The sequence below is a fragment of the Alosa alosa genome, chromosome 4 (assembly GCF_017589495.1).
Source record: "Alosa alosa isolate M-15738 ecotype Scorff River chromosome 4, AALO_Geno_1.1, whole genome shotgun sequence".
In the NCBI taxonomy this organism is placed as follows: Eukaryota; Metazoa; Chordata; class Actinopteri; order Clupeiformes; family Clupeidae; genus Alosa; species Alosa alosa.
Genome location: NC_063192.1, coordinates 873,211 through 888,658, shown reverse-complemented (window position 1 = coordinate 888,658; position 15,448 = coordinate 873,211). Strand labels below are relative to the sequence as shown.

Here is a 15,448-nt window from a genome sequence, read left to right as displayed (position 1 = left end):
GACATTTCATGGATAAAAACTCACAAAAATGCACAATACCCCATATGCATTTTGTCTCTCCTGCTATTGGAGGCTTGTAGAATTCTGGGGTCTGTGCAGTTTTACTGTTCGAGACTTAGCCTGTGTTCTGTTATTCATTGTTTTACCATCTACAATTAATCATCATTTAATGTACAGCTCTGGAAAAAATTGAGAGACCACTGTAAATTTGTCTGATGTCATCCTATGGTTGCGGAGTGACATTCAAATGAGTTGACGGTCATATTCAAATTTGCCTAATTCTTTCCAGAGCTGTGTATCACATAGTCACTTGTCTGACTCAGGGACAGCCCTCACTATCCTAACAATGGATGTTGCATGATCTTCATTAGAGAACCGTTTATGGAAAGAGGAAATGGGATGTATAGAAATGTATGTTGCATTGGAGAGACACTCAAATACTGAGGAACATCAGTTCTTTAGAGCATATTGTACAAAAACTATACATTTTTATTAGGGTTGGGTACGGAACACTGTACTATGGAGTAATTGCTTCACGTCAAATCAAACTGTGCCAAATTTCAGTAATTTTTTTATGTGCATCAGGTCCAAGCTGCCTATCGTTCCTATCGTTACATCCTCGTTTCCTTCACAAAATTAAAGAGCTGCTTGAACACAAACACTCTGATAACTGATGAAGACGCTATCGCATTGAAATGTTTATCATCAGCACCAGTAAAGCTCGGAATAACTAATTGTGTGCTCCAGTCCTTTTTCTGGGTTCAGTCTTCTGAAGGGCCCGAGAGTTGTGATTAAATTGGCACTTGAGCTCTGTTGTCTTTGCAGGTGTAGTCTGAGCAGTGGTGAGAGATAAAGTTTGTTGATTTTTTGGAAAGTCATAGTGATTAATCATTGTGGTTGCACTAATTCCAACTTGTCAGGACATCACATCCACCATTTCCCTAACAAGAAAAGCAAGGGTTTTCGTACTTGGGTATGTTTTGTGCAGGTAGCCTAAATAGAGGGGACTTCACCGCCTCATCTGTCACAAAACGTTTACACGGACATTAATATTCCAAGTATTGACCATATTAAGAATAACCATATTGTGGATTTAGAGAGTGCATAGTGACCTGGTACAACAAAAGATTAAAAAAAGACCCTGAAATTGGGAAACGGTTCAGCCACACTCATCAGTTATGTTTATTGTTGTCAGTTGGATAATAGGTTGTAAAAAGGTTTTTGGAAACAAGTGAGAGAGCGGTATTACTCTTCAAACTATACCAGGGGGGTGGGGGCATGTGATATTCAAAAGCTTTCAACATGCATTCAAAATGCTGTTTTATTCTCTCCTGCTTACTGACTGCAAAATTAGGAGTATCTCCGAGAGCAGATTAAGGTGAGCCACCTCCCTTATTTATTTGAACACTATCAATACATAACACTTCTTTAAACAGGAACTTACAAGTCTACATAAAGATTTAATGGTGTGTTGATTATATTGCTAAAATATAGTGTTTTCCATTAGTCGCTGCGTTTGACAAGAAGACTACAGACCACCCTACCACTAACAGTACATAATGTACTAGCATCTCAGGCCTGTCATGGTGAGTCCAGATTACTAATGGTTTTGATGTCTCCTCATATGATGGTGCACATTATTATGTAACGTGTTGTCTGTCATGTCCATGTTGATGTATGTCTATTACTAAGTTATGCTTTGATGAGTCCAAGACAAATTTCCCCATGGGGACATTAAAGTATATTCTATTCTAGTTAGGGCTGTCAATCACTTAAAAAATTAATCTAATTTATTACATACTCTGTGATTAATTAATCTAAATTAATCACATGCATCCATTTTTGCTATGAACATCTTAAAAACAAGTTTGGCAGATGAGTGAATCAATGAAGAGCCAAACCAACATTATAGAGTTTAAAGTTCAATGTCTCTCTCTTTTATGATAATTTTCCATTTGGCTCAGGCATCAGCGTAGTGCCTGGTGTCAGATTTTTAGCATGATAAATGCAAATGACTGAAGTTACCACTCACTGTCAGTGACATGTCCAGAGTAGGCTACCATAACATCAAGGTAATGTGTGGAATACTCCCTGTGATTTATCCTTTTTTAATCATTCAAACATGTTGATTTTTATTTACATAATTACTAGGTTGTTGCCTTTTCCAGTAGGTGGCAGTCGAGGATAAGAAATAGAGCAGTTCAAGAAATTAAACTAAACAGTTACACAGTGTGAACGGAAATGTAGTGTGTGAAGTTATTGGAATAGAAATAAATGTAACCACCTTCAACATACTTTTGAAGACATTTTTTCAAGTGTGCAATAAATGTAGTAAATTTAGTAAGGGACTTTGTCTGTTAGTTAGGGTAGGCTCAGCAAAACGTTAGCACAGCCCTAATTCTATTCTATTCTATATCTTTAAACCTGTGTGATTAATAGCATACTTACACTAAACATACATCCACATTCCTTGGCACCCCTGGTAAAGTTGGTATGAATATGTCATGTTTTGCTCAAAGTCTTACCTCTGCATTAACAAAATAACAGCCTGGTTGGATGTGATAAGGCATTGAAAACAGGTCTGAAAAGCTACAATCATATTTTTGTGAATTCAATTGCTTGGAACAGCAGAAGAAATGCTACATATTATTCCTTCAAAAAGACGCACAATGAGACTTCCGGTGGCGAGCTGGCTGGCATGGCTGCGTAATTTCACAGCTCCGGTATCAGCATTAAAATTCCCCATTTAATTCAGTATCCTATTCACTCAAATCGATTAATATATATACAATAATGAGCGGGGACAAATCCAAGAGAGGAGGAAGGACACAAAATAACGTGGGAAGAGATATAGAGAAGGAGGCTGTAGCCAGCGACATCCTACAGGGTGGAGACTATGAAGGCAACGAAAGTTTGGTGCCAATTCGTGAAGCCGGAGCGAGGTTGTGGCTACAGGAATGGCAACGCTACGAGCTGAACTGAAAAGTGATCTGTTCGTATTTCGCAAGTGCTTTGGAGAGGATATAAAAAACAAATTGCCGAATTCATGACAGAAACAAACAGAAAAATGCAAGATTTGACCGGCCACATAGAAGGACTGGAGAAGAGTGTTACAGAACTGGCGAAGAACATGGCCGATGCAGAGTGGTGGGACATTGGAGTCAAGGGTGCTCTCACTCAACTGCTTTCTAGTCAGAGAGCATTGCAAGAAAAGTTGACCGAGTTGGAAGGACATTCCAGACGCAAAAATATTCAAATTTATGGCATTCCAGAGGATGCAGAGGGCAGCTCCACGACTGTGTTCGTCGCTAATATGATAGACGAAACTGGGAGATGATCGTACTGGGGCAGTGCACACAGGGCCTTAGCACCGAAACCAGGGGCGTCGCTAGCTATTTAAAACATTCGGGGCTAGAGCCCAGAAGTTAGAGTTCTTTTTTGTCCGGGGGTTCGGGGGTTTCTCCCCCGAGAGATTTTGAAAATCGTGCTGATGAACATGCAATTTTAACCTACTTTGAGAATGAAAAGGAAGGCCAATCGTAATGACTCACGTCACGCATTAGTATTAGTACACATAGCATTAATTCCTGCAGGCGCCCCTGAGGAGAACGTCTCTTCTGCCAAAGTGCACCACATACAACACCCCAAATATCACATTAAAATAGCCTGTAGAATAAACATCGTCATGCACCTCTGTCGTGCACTTGACAGGTGTGGCGTTAGATCTCGGGATAAACATTTGGACGTCATCCCCTTCAATTAATGGGCTATGGGTGCCTTGAAAGCAATGCATTTGGGTTGTAGATCACAAACTTTTGCCCAAAGAAATAGTTCCATTCTGTCAAAATCAAGCCCAACATGCATTGCTTGGAAGCCCCCTCAAACGAGGTCAGGTTTATTTACTGCGCATGTGATTCAATAGTAAATCACGATATATTGAAACTGAGCTGATCGAAATGTCCTCCTGGGTTCACGGGAGATGATGACACACTGAAGAGTTTCCACTTCTTGTCCCTGCTCTGCCCTTTTTTTTTTCTCTAAATAAACTTCTAATATCCATTTGTCCTTTTACATTTAAGCTAAGGCTAGTTAGTAGAAGCCGCGAAACAGCAATGCGTAATAAGCGTAGAGGAGAATTGAAATTGCAACATTTTGCAACAAATGATTCTAAACCTGCCCAGATCCGTCAGATTGTCTTGCGCTGCTGTTAATGAACACAATGGACACAAAACACAAAAGTCTCTTCTACGGGGCTATTTATTTCATTCACGATTAGAGTTTTTGTTGTTGTTGACGGCCCATAGATCCGGGGCTATCCCCAGAGGATCCGGGGCTATAGCCCCGAATGCCCAGGTCTAACGACGCCACTGACCGAAACCAACTGCAAACGCTCCACCGCACTCTATGGTGGTCTGCTTCCTCCAGTTCTCAGTTAAAGAGAAGATCATATATACCGCCTGGTAGAAAGAATGTATTTTGACCATGATTGTGCAGAAGAGGAGGAAGGAATTTGCACCGTTAAGAAGGCCTTGAAGGAGAATGGAATATGTTTCCAGACTCCCCTAGCTAGAATGCAAGTTCATTTTAAGACGGGCCCGGTCATGTATAACAACGCGATACAAGCAGTGGAGGATTTGCGAAAGCGTGGGCTTAGCATGGACAAAGTAATTTGTGGGACCAAGACCGAGGGCATTACGGAGGAAATGCTGGCCAGACTGATGCCATGGGAGATGACTGAGACCCGAACCAGTGGAGAGAGGGAGCAGTTCCAGCAACAGGTTCGTGAGAGATTGAAGAAGGTATCGCAGGACGGAGACAGGCCCCGTGGCGGAGGAGGAATGATTTAACTGGTAATAATTCCTCATTGTTGGATTACGTTAACTGCTGATACCTTTATATCATAGACTGAAAGCCACAAGACTTTTTTTTCCTTGTTGAGGGACCCCACTCTGTGGCCAACACCCCTCATTTGCTAAAGGCAATATTTCACCTTTTTTGTTGGTAGCTCTGTTCAACGCTTTGTATTATAGTTCTTGGAGTTTTTTTATTTTTTTTCTTTATCTTTTCGTTGATTGTTTGAGGGCATGGGGGTACAACATTACAAAGGTAAACTCAATGCTTTATCAGTACTATAACGTACTCTCTCTGAATGTGAATGGGCTAAATAATCCAATTAAATGCAGTAAAATGATAGCTAAAATTAAAACGGAGAAGATCAACATAGCATTTTGGCAGGAGACTCACTTATCAGAAGTGGAACACGAAAAGTTAAAAAAGCTAGGCTTACAGAAAGGTGTTTGATTTATTCGCATCAGAAACTTTTGGAACACTAATCTGTGCAGGAGATTTTAATATGCTGCTTAATCCTCTGTTTAAGCAGTATATTAAAGACAGAATTGAAATGCATATCTATAGGGGGAGAGGAATATAGAGTGAGTCTATATTCAGATGATGTACTAGTTACGTTAAGGGACCCAGGTTCTGGCCTGCCCGTACTGATGAAAATGCTGGAAACATATGGAACATACTTAGGATATGTTCCTAACGTACAGAAAACCCAGGCTATTGCATTCAGTTACACCCCCCCCCCACAAGAATTTATTGAGAAATACAATTTTTAAATTTAAGTACTTGGGAGTGTATTTACCTAAAGACCAATCACAGTTATTTGATGTTAATTATAATCACATAAACAAAAAGATACACAATGATTTTAATAGGTGGGGACTTCTTCCTCTTGACTTTGGTGATAGAATCAGATCAGTTAAAATTAATATTCTCCCCAGATTATTATATCTTTTTCTATCACTTCCAATCGAAATTCCGCTAAAACAGTTTAGAGAATGGAATAAGTATATATCGCGATTCATTTGGAACAATAGGGGTAAAATGATCTACCCTTCAGTTACCAAGGGAGAGGGGAGGGCATGGCCCTGTCAACATATCAACTTAGTTGAGGCCTCTTGTATGCTGGTGTAACCCATTGTATGAAGCCAGATGGAAGACTATAGAGGTTTCTCTAACAAATACACCAATCCAGGCATTGATAGGCTGTGTTGATAGGGAGAGAGAAATATTGCAAATAGAAAGTCAGTGGGTGAATCTTTTACTAAAAATATGGGTAGAAGTTGTTCGACACTTCTAACTACAGAGAGAGGTCAAACTATGTTGTAAAATGTTGTAAAATTATGTTATGATTAGTTTAATAGCCTAAAGGGCCCGGTCATGTGCCCCGCCCCCGGCCCGGCTCTGACTTGTTCCGCCACTGGGGATGATTATGTATCCGGTATGATAATACAATCATCCACAACCAACTCCTTGGCCTGGAGAGACTTTTGTTGGAAAAAATCTTATTAGCTTTTTTATTACTCTGAAGCAAAAGGCTAAACAAACAGGTAGCCAGTTATGCTGCTGGAGAGAATGTGATGAAACCATGGTTGATCATGCTCATGTCTTTTGGTGTTGTTCTGCTATCCAGACCTTTTGGACAGATGTGACAACAAATATTACAAAAGTTTTGGGTTATGGTGTTAATATATCTTTCAGCTCTCTATACCTTGGACACATCCCTGACAGAATAGGTAAAGATGATGAATATTTTTGTCATTTTTTCATGGTGAGATTGCAAAAAAAAAGGGCGGGGGGGGGTGTCTCTTTTTTACAACTTCATTAGGTGTGCCAGTAAATGTGGCGGGTGCTGTAATTATAGCTTTATGATGAATACTCAACTTATTCTGTGTACTTTTAAGAATTACCATGAACCAGAACTTTATCAGTTCTATAAAAGCTAATGCTGTGTGTGTGTGTGCATGCGTGTGTATCTCTGTCTCTCTCTCTCTCTTTGAACTGATGCATACTTCCCAGGAGCAATCAAATTTAACCATAGTCTAAGTCAGGAAGAATGTCGTAGTCTGGTGAGATCCCTTGCAGCCTGCCAGCTACCATTCCAATGTGCTCATGGACGGCCTTCCATTACCCCAGTCGTGGACCTCCAGTACCTGGACAATGAGCAAATGGTAAATAATGTAGTGTTGCTTCTCTTCAGTGTTTGTCAGTGTATTTGATTGACAGGAGAATGAGAAGGTTTAAGTACTTATTGGATTTTTCAATCAGAGAGCTCAGAGCAGAGGAGTTAGCTACTTTCAATGCTTCAGTCACAGACAGAAGAGCAGTTTCAGTAGAATGACCACTCTTGAAACCAGACTGCATAGGGTCTAGTAGGTTATTCTGATAAAGAAAGTCACATACTTGCTCAAATTTGAATGTATCTTTCTGACCCTAACATACAAACATGGTAATGGCTTTGACATCAACTGTAAAGGAAGACTCCAGGAATTTTCAGTATGGGCCCTTGATAATTGTTTTTTTTTTAAATATACACAGGAGAGATGTTACATTTGTAGTGCTATAGATAGGGGATTTCGCATAGCTGGCAATCAACAACCAAGCCTACTTACCGTCAAAAACAAATGACTAACAAAGCAACCTTTGTGGGCAAAAAACATCACCAACAGAACAACCTTCGAAAGCATTTCTCAAGGATTTTAAGCAGGCACCTTCCTTTATTGGTGTTGTATTGAATTAGACCCATGACACCTCCAGAAGGCTCAATGGTGTGGAGGGAGGTGGGTCTGGTAAATCAGATACCACTTGGGGTTCTCTACCAACAAATACCGACACATTATTTGCTTATTCTTCTTCGTTGCTGTGGCCGTTTATGATCTGATCAGCAACTTATCAACATACCAATCAATATAATTAATTCTTTAGTCATTCCTCTTTTTTGCTGTGGCCGTTTATGATCCGATCAGCAACATTCCCAGCTGACATGCAAGCTCTTGATGCAGTCCAGGAACACAGCGGAAAGATTTCACACATCACAGAGTCAATTCAGATTATAAGATTACCCCAAGTAGTCTGTGAGCACCTTAGCCATAGCCACTGTTTTACAGTGACAGTCCTCAAAAACCAAAATCTAACAGAAGTGTTGTGGCAGACTTTGCTACAAAGCCTTTAGCAGATCTCCATTCTTATGTGTGCTTGCCAGCCAAGTTCTCTAACCTCTGCTACTAGTTTTTCATACTTAAACTGCTTCCACCATCACCTCTTCAAAGGGAATATAGTTAGCTCGAACCATTTCCTAACTACATTGTTAACAATTCTCTCAAATTTATCCACCTCTGAAATGGCAGTCATGCACAGACAAAGGCCTCCAGATGTATGGCAAGGGCCCAAACTGTAAGCATCCCAACTTAAGCTTGCCAGCCAAAAAGTTTCTATCGATGGAATGGATAGCCTCAACAATTAATTGTCTATGCACCAAGACCTGTCATTAGTCATTCAGTGTGGAACTGTACCACCTGCCTGAACTCTTCACAGGTTTTTCCACAATAGATGGAAACATGTCACCATCACTATAAAGCTTTTCTTATAGTTTCTCTCTCTTAATAGATACATTTATACGTTTGCTAGGTTTCACATACATCCTTGCCCATTTCTGACGACCATTCAACTTGGTTAACAACTGACGGGTACATGTAGCCGTTGTTGTGTGTTAGTGTCTTATGTAGACTCGGATAGGAGGAAGCCAAGTGCCATCCTGCAGCCTTTCACCTTCTAACAACCCATTTTGATGCCCTTATAATTACCTCCATTGTCATGGTGAAAACTAATGGTGAAATGGTACATGCAGCTATGATGTCAACCTCCAAAGGATGTGGTATACTTACCTGAAAGTCCTCAAAATGCACTAACTAAAGCAGAAATCTTCTCAGGGACCTGAAAGTAGCTGAATGCCTTCAATGACAGACTCTGAGGCACAGATGAAAAAGCATTTGCAAGGTCCAAAAAGACCACCTAGGCAGACCTGCCAACCTGTACGCGTTTTGTGTATCTACCACGCATTTTCACATCAAAGTACACCGGTACTATATTTTTCTTAAAACTATGCAAAAACGAGCAGACATCCAACTTCTCCGGAAAGCTCACTGGAGCATGTGAATTAGAATCTCCCGCAAATCTATTTCATGCCAGGGTGAAATATAGAAAGAAAGTGACAAGTGAGAATGACAGGCAAAGCATAGTGGACTCTCGTTATCGCTTGTCATTTTGTTGTATCATACAATAAACAGACAAACCATAATGTAGAGTAGCGTATGTAATTTAGTGTAGTCTAATCTCCTTGGCGCATAACATGCGCGGCATGGCTTCATTCATTACCACACGTAAACCATGGCAATAACAATAGCACAAGCAGGATTCACACGCATTCAACGCACTGTGTGGGCAGTGTAGCTCAATTTGAGGGGGCGAATGATTAAAATGCAGAGGTGCACAGTCAATAAAACAAAACAAAAAAATAACAGAAATAACATTGGGCAGGCAAGTGCCAGTTATTTGAAAAGTTTTTGTTTGGATGAAAGTAGCTGCACCAATTGTAAGTTTTTCCTAAAGTTGTTCAGGTTCACCGTTGGGTCATTACTTATTGTTAAATAGCCTTATCACTTATATTGGAGCTCCCTCGATAAAAATCACTCGTATTACTCACACATGCTTATCGTGTCATTTTGACCACTGGCCTACCTGCTTTCTGCAAAATACTAACGAAGGAATCGCAACAGTGGGCCACGAAGATGCTTGCTAGATTCGGCAGTTGTATAATCTATGGTTTTCTAGCCATTTTCTAGCTACTTTCGGGTAACGTGGAACGACGAGCTAGTTTTTAATGACTACGCATGGTGGAGTGCTACAGCATGACAGTCATTCTTGTAACGAATTTTATGACAAAGAGGCCTAATTGGAGACGTTTGCGTGATCCGTTGTTATCACTGGTAACAACACTTGTTATATTAATAAATGCATATTAAAATGCTCAAAACAATGCTCCAAGAATTTAAACTATCCAACTGTTTAACTGGTCAGCCATTCAAACTGTCAGTTGTCATCAACTATGACTCCCACCAACTGTTTCCTCTGCCCACAACTGTTTCCAAATAAAAGTTTGTTTTGCATTTTATGTTAATATATGTTTTGTATATATTACATTTTCTAGTTCTTATTGTGAATGGTCCTTTCGTAGTCAAGTCAGTTTATCTTTATAGCACATTTAAGGATCAAGGATGACCAAAAGTGCTTTACAAATAATAAAATATGTTTTATGTTTTATGTTTTTTTTTTCTTTTTTCAGGATACTTCAAAACCCAATCTACGGAAATTGAAGAGAATGTACAATGCTTGGCTTATTTATGGGAAAAAAAGATCAGGGGAAGAAAAATATGTATAGCTCATGCTGAAACATTTATTTATGGTATGAAATGTATTAAGCTCTTTATATTCATGTCTATTCATGTGTGAAGTATTCACAATATTGGATGTCTATTTCTGACTAAACATTGTTTCTTAAATATTTCGGTTGTCTTTGATCCTTTATTATATGTTTTATTTGGCAGATTTGTTGAAATAAAGCAAGGACATTTTCTGTGCGTAAAGTTACACCGCCCATAAATCAGTTTGTAAAGGCAATGTCATTTTTACTTTTTTAGGACTTTTATTAACCGTTCTTCTATAATGCTCTAACCGGTTACCATTTAGAGCAGTGTTTCCCAAACTTTTTTTCTGGGGACCCACTTTTTAAAAATGACAGACCATCGCGACCCATTTCACTTCAGATCTAACATGCAACCACCAATATTGTTTTAGACCACATGTTCTCAAACTTTTCTTGGGGATATTCTTGCATGCTACGCAGTCGTCACTCTTCAGCATAAGCTGTTCCTGTATTTCTAAAGAGAGATGTTGTAGGCTACGTTGCTTTGCAGACAAATGGATCCATAACACCGTCAATTCCTATGCAAACATAGCAAATAACTCAAGTCGTTTTATTGTAGCCTATTTGTGGAGGTTTCTTTTTTTGGAAAGTTGAATCCGCATTTTCCTCTGGAACGTTTGGCGCAAATTGAATAGCCATGTCCGGCATATGGATGTCTGCTTTAGTTGACTAGATTTTAATCAGTGAAGTTGAAGGGCTGGTGTCCGTTAATGTTCGTGCAAATAGGCTGATTCATGTCCCTTGCATTTTGCAACTGCGAGGTCCATGGCAGGCGCCCTACAGAAATGTTTCATTTTGCGAGTGAGATGTCCACATTGTCCCCTCTGCGATGCGTTCGCCCCCCAGTTTCAGAGCTATTCTAAATGCAAAATTGCACAGAGGGCCCCGACTGTGGTAAACAGACTATATCCTAATAGAAAACTGATAGCTTTCCTGGATAAATGGTATAAGTTAGGTCTATTAGACCAGTGTTTCCCAAAGACGGGTGGGTCGCAGGAGATTTTATTTGGGTCGCCAGCACCATGTCTAATAGGCCTAACTTATACCATTTAGCCAGGAAAGCTATAAAAAAAAATCGAGTTCCTACACTATTTATCTACACGTTCATTCACAGGGGTCTTCATCTTGAAAAATGGGCTTTAAGTGTTAAAAATTATTGCAGTTTCAATATACAAGATATGCTGTAGCACAGTGGTTAGAGGAGCGAGCTTTGATCTAAGGATCATTGGTTCAAATTCAGCAGCAATCATTCTGCCCATGTTAGTTTTGCACTGGATATTTAAATGCCAACACAAAAGGTTGTAAAAGTAGCCAAATAAGAGTTTGTTAGTGTGTGTCTAGGCCTACAGTTTAAGTGCATTTATATTGGTAGCTATAGTGAGGTAGGACTAGGCTATTTGCTGATTATGGGTTGGTTGTGTTGCTTGGGCGGTGGCGATTAAAACACAATAATTCACAAAGCTGTCTTCTTTTAATGTAGGTAAAGGCTTACTTCAAGTCGGGACAGGATAGGTCTATTTGAGTCTATGTGCGTGTGGAAACCATTATTATTATTCCATTCTCACAGTTTTATATGGGCTTATCATGGTAAAGTAGCTTATTATCAGTTGGATTTATTTTTAAGGCAGTGCTTCACGTGTGCGTGCATGAAAGTGAGAGAGGCAGACGGAAAAGTCCGGCAGAGTAACATCAGTTGAACTTGTTACAGTTAGCCGTGGAATGAAAGGGCTTTTTCGTAATGTTTGCTAAGCCTATAGGAGCACTGTTTTCCTAAACTGCATTAAAACGTGATCCCTATATGAGGCGTTCCTGACTGTAACGTCAAAGATAGCAATTTGAGGGTTGCCTCAGGTACAAGGATACAAGGATACAAGGAAGTTTGGGGGGGGGGGGTAAAAAGTGCAGTAGAAGAAGAAGAAGAAGAAGAAGAAGAAGAGGGGTTTAGTAGATTAAGTGGCAAGGGCTGCATAAAAAAGGTGGGGGAGGATTGGGATTGGGTGGGGGGCACCAACAAGGAGCACCCAAGAGCAACAGGGGCAAGGATAAACTCCCTTACCAAGGAAGAAACCTTGGGCAGATCCACGGCTCAAGGGGCTAACCCAACTGCCAGGGGTCTTGGTGTGTGTGTTGGGGGGATGACAGGGGAGATGGGATAGTGTGCTGTGTATGTGGGGAGAGGGCAGTGTGCAATATGTGTGTTGGAGAAGCTTCCTCATGAGACAATGTGCTGTGTATTGGGGGGGGGGGCAGTGTGCTGTAAGTGTGTTGGAGAAGCTTCCTGATGAAATAATGTGCTGTGTATGTAGGGGGGGGGGGCAGGGACTTACTATTGCAAGCAGAGTACTGTATGTAATGTATGTGAGTGATGACAGTGAAGATGTGTGTGTGGGGGGCAGTGTGCTGTAAGTGTGTTGGAGAAATGAAATAATGTGCTGTGTATGTAGGGGGGGGGGCAGGGACTTACTATTGCAAGCAGAGTACTGTATGTAATGTATGTGAGTGATGACAGTGAAGATGTGTGTGTGGGGCGGGAGGGGAGTGGAGCAGTGACTGTGTGTGTGTGGGTAGGTGGGGGCAGTGTGCTGTAAGTATGTAGAGGATGTGTGTTGGAGAAGATCCTGAAGACAATGTGCTGTGTATGTGGGAGCAAGTATGTAGAGGAGGCTTACTGTAGCAAGCAGTGTGCTGTATGTATGTGAAGTGACAGTGATGATATAAGTGTGTGTGTTGGGTGGGGGTGGGGGGGCAGAAAGGCTAGGCAATCAAGGACATGGGTAGATGGAGGAGAAATCAAAAATAATAAATAAAAAGTGTGCAAAAGTTGGAGAAAGTCAGATATGTGTATGTGTGTGTGTGTGTGTGTGTGTGTGTGTTTTGACGTGTGATGAAATAAGAAAATAAATAAAAGGTCTGTAGCATAGGGAGAGGGATGTAAAAGTGCTAAAAGTCTTGTAGGTGTGTGTGGGTGTGTGTGTGTGTGTGGGGGGGTCATGAGTGCTGAGGAGTGAATGAGTGCAAAGTCAGTATAGTGTGAGTTCAGAGTTGGGAAATGTTTGAGAGTGCTGAGGAGTGAATGAGTGCAAAGTCAGTATAGTGTGAGTTCAGAGTTCGGATGGCCTGGGGATAAAAACTTCTCCTGAGTCTCTCAGTTCTGGCTTTGTGACTACATAGGCATCTTCTTGATTTCAGCGGTAGGAATAATCCATTGTTAGGATGAGAAGAGTCCTTCAGAATCTTTTGGGCTCTTAGGAGTACTCTTCTGGAATAGATATCTTGTAGAGCAGGGAGTTGAGTTCTTATAGTACGTTCAGCTGAGCGCACTACTCTCTGCAGAGTACTACAATCTCTAACTGTGGAGTTCTCATACCAGGTGATGATGCTACCAGTTAGAACACTCTCAACCGCTGAAGTGTAGAAGGCCTTCATGATGGATGTAGAAACTTTGAATTTCCTTAGCTGACGAAGGAAGTAGAGTCGTTGTCTGGACTTCTTCAGAACATATTGAGTGTTAACAGTCCATGTTAAGTCTTCAGTAATGTGGACACCAAGGTATTTAAAACTTGTGACTCTCTCTACAGGTTGCCCGCTGATCATTAGTGGGGTGTAACTGTAGTTCTGCTGCTGCCTTCTGTAATCCACTACCATTTCCTTGGTTTTATTGATATTCAGTGTCAAGCTGTTAGATTGACACCACTGTGCCACCTCATCAACCTGATCCAAGTAGAACTGTTCATTGTTGTTACTAATCAGGCCCAAGATCACTGTGTCATCTGCAAACTTGAGGATGGATGTATGACTACTGTTGGCTTTGCAGTCGTGTGTAGATGTTGTACAGCAGTGGACTCAAAACACAGCCTTGGGGAGCACCAGTGCTGATGGTTAATGAGTCAGATGTCAGACCCCCCACTCTAACCACTTGTGAACGGTTGGTGAGGAAGTCAAATATCCAGTGACACAGGGTGGTGTTCAGTCCTAAGGCCTTCATCTTTGTGACCAAGGTGAGAGGTACTATCGTGTTGAATGCTGAACTAAAGTCAATGAACAGCATCCTCACATAATTCCCATTCCCCTCCTCCAGGTGAGTTAAGGTGGTGTGCATGAGGTTTGAGATGGCATCCTCTGTAGACCTATTGGCTCTGTAAGCAAATTGGAGGGGGTCGAAGGAGGCAGGGAGGGATGAGCAGATAATGTTTTTCACAAGCTTCTCAAAACACTTCATCACTGTGGACGTCAGGGCTACTGGGCGGTAGTCATTCAGACATGATGGACTTTTGTTTTTCGGTACTGGAACAATAACAGACTGCTTGAGGCAAGTAGGAACTGTCTCTTGGCATGTTATCAATAACCTTTATTGGAATGTAAATGTACATCTAAGCTTAGCTGCAGGAATCTGTGAGAGCAACGGATGTAAGATTGGGGCAGCCGTGGCCTACTGGTTAGCGCTTCAGACTTGTAACCGAAGGGTTGCCGGTTCGAACCCCGACCAGTAGAAAGCGGCTGAAGTGCCCTTGAGCAAGGCACCTAACCCCTCACTGCTCCCCGAGCGCCGCTGTTGTTGCAGGCAGCTCACTGCGTCAGGATTAGTGTGTGCTTCACCTCACTGTGTTCACTGTGTGTGTTTCACTAATTCATGGATTGGGATAAATACAGAGACCAAGACAGAGTTGTCACGCTTGAAGTTTATGAATGAAGGTCAGACTACAAGTTAGGGAGCAGTTTCACTGGTCTATGCAATTATGCTGAGTAGACCAGAATATTGCCACTTAAAGCTGTTTTAGAACCACAAGCAGCTGCTGGCATGAAAAGTAGCATTATTGATAAGATAGTCAGACTAAATTCATTTTAAACAGCATTTGGCTGATAGTTGGTAGTTGGGCCTGTTACCTCTTTACAAGGACCCATAGGCCTGCCCCACACAGGCGTGCGCACTCTCATACACAGACAAGATAATGCCTATCCTTAGTACATGGTTTATCATACCCTGACCAGTAGGCACGGCTGAAGTGCCCTTGAGCAAGGCACCTAACCCCAACACTGCTCCCCGAGCACCGCTGTTGTTGCAGGCAGCTCACTGCACCGGGATTAGTGTACCCCTCACCCACATGGCGATCACGAACAATG

The 15,448-nt window shown here is 41.3% G+C and overlaps 1 protein-coding gene across 2 annotated transcripts in view; it reads left to right on the top strand.

Moving 5' to 3' along the window:
- mlh3 (mutL homolog 3 (E. coli)) overlaps positions 1 to 12,199 on the top strand; it is a 58,180-nt gene extending 45,981 nt beyond the window's left edge. The window contains exons 8-11 of one of the 2 annotated variants that reach the window (XM_048241718.1): positions 1,355 to 1,378; positions 1,508 to 1,586; positions 6,865 to 7,016; positions 10,187 to 12,199. In XM_048241718.1, coding sequence (XP_048097675.1) covers positions 1,355 to 1,378; positions 1,508 to 1,586; positions 6,865 to 7,016; positions 10,187 to 10,282 — 351 coding nt within the window. In that variant the 3' untranslated portion in view covers positions 10,283 to 12,199. Of the gene's footprint in view, positions 1 to 1,354; positions 1,379 to 1,507; positions 1,587 to 6,546; positions 6,582 to 6,864; positions 7,017 to 10,186 lie in introns of those variants that run through there. The other variant, XM_048241719.1, reaches the window with a different exon arrangement.
- The last annotated feature ends 3,249 nt before the right edge of the window (positions 12,200 to 15,448 follow it).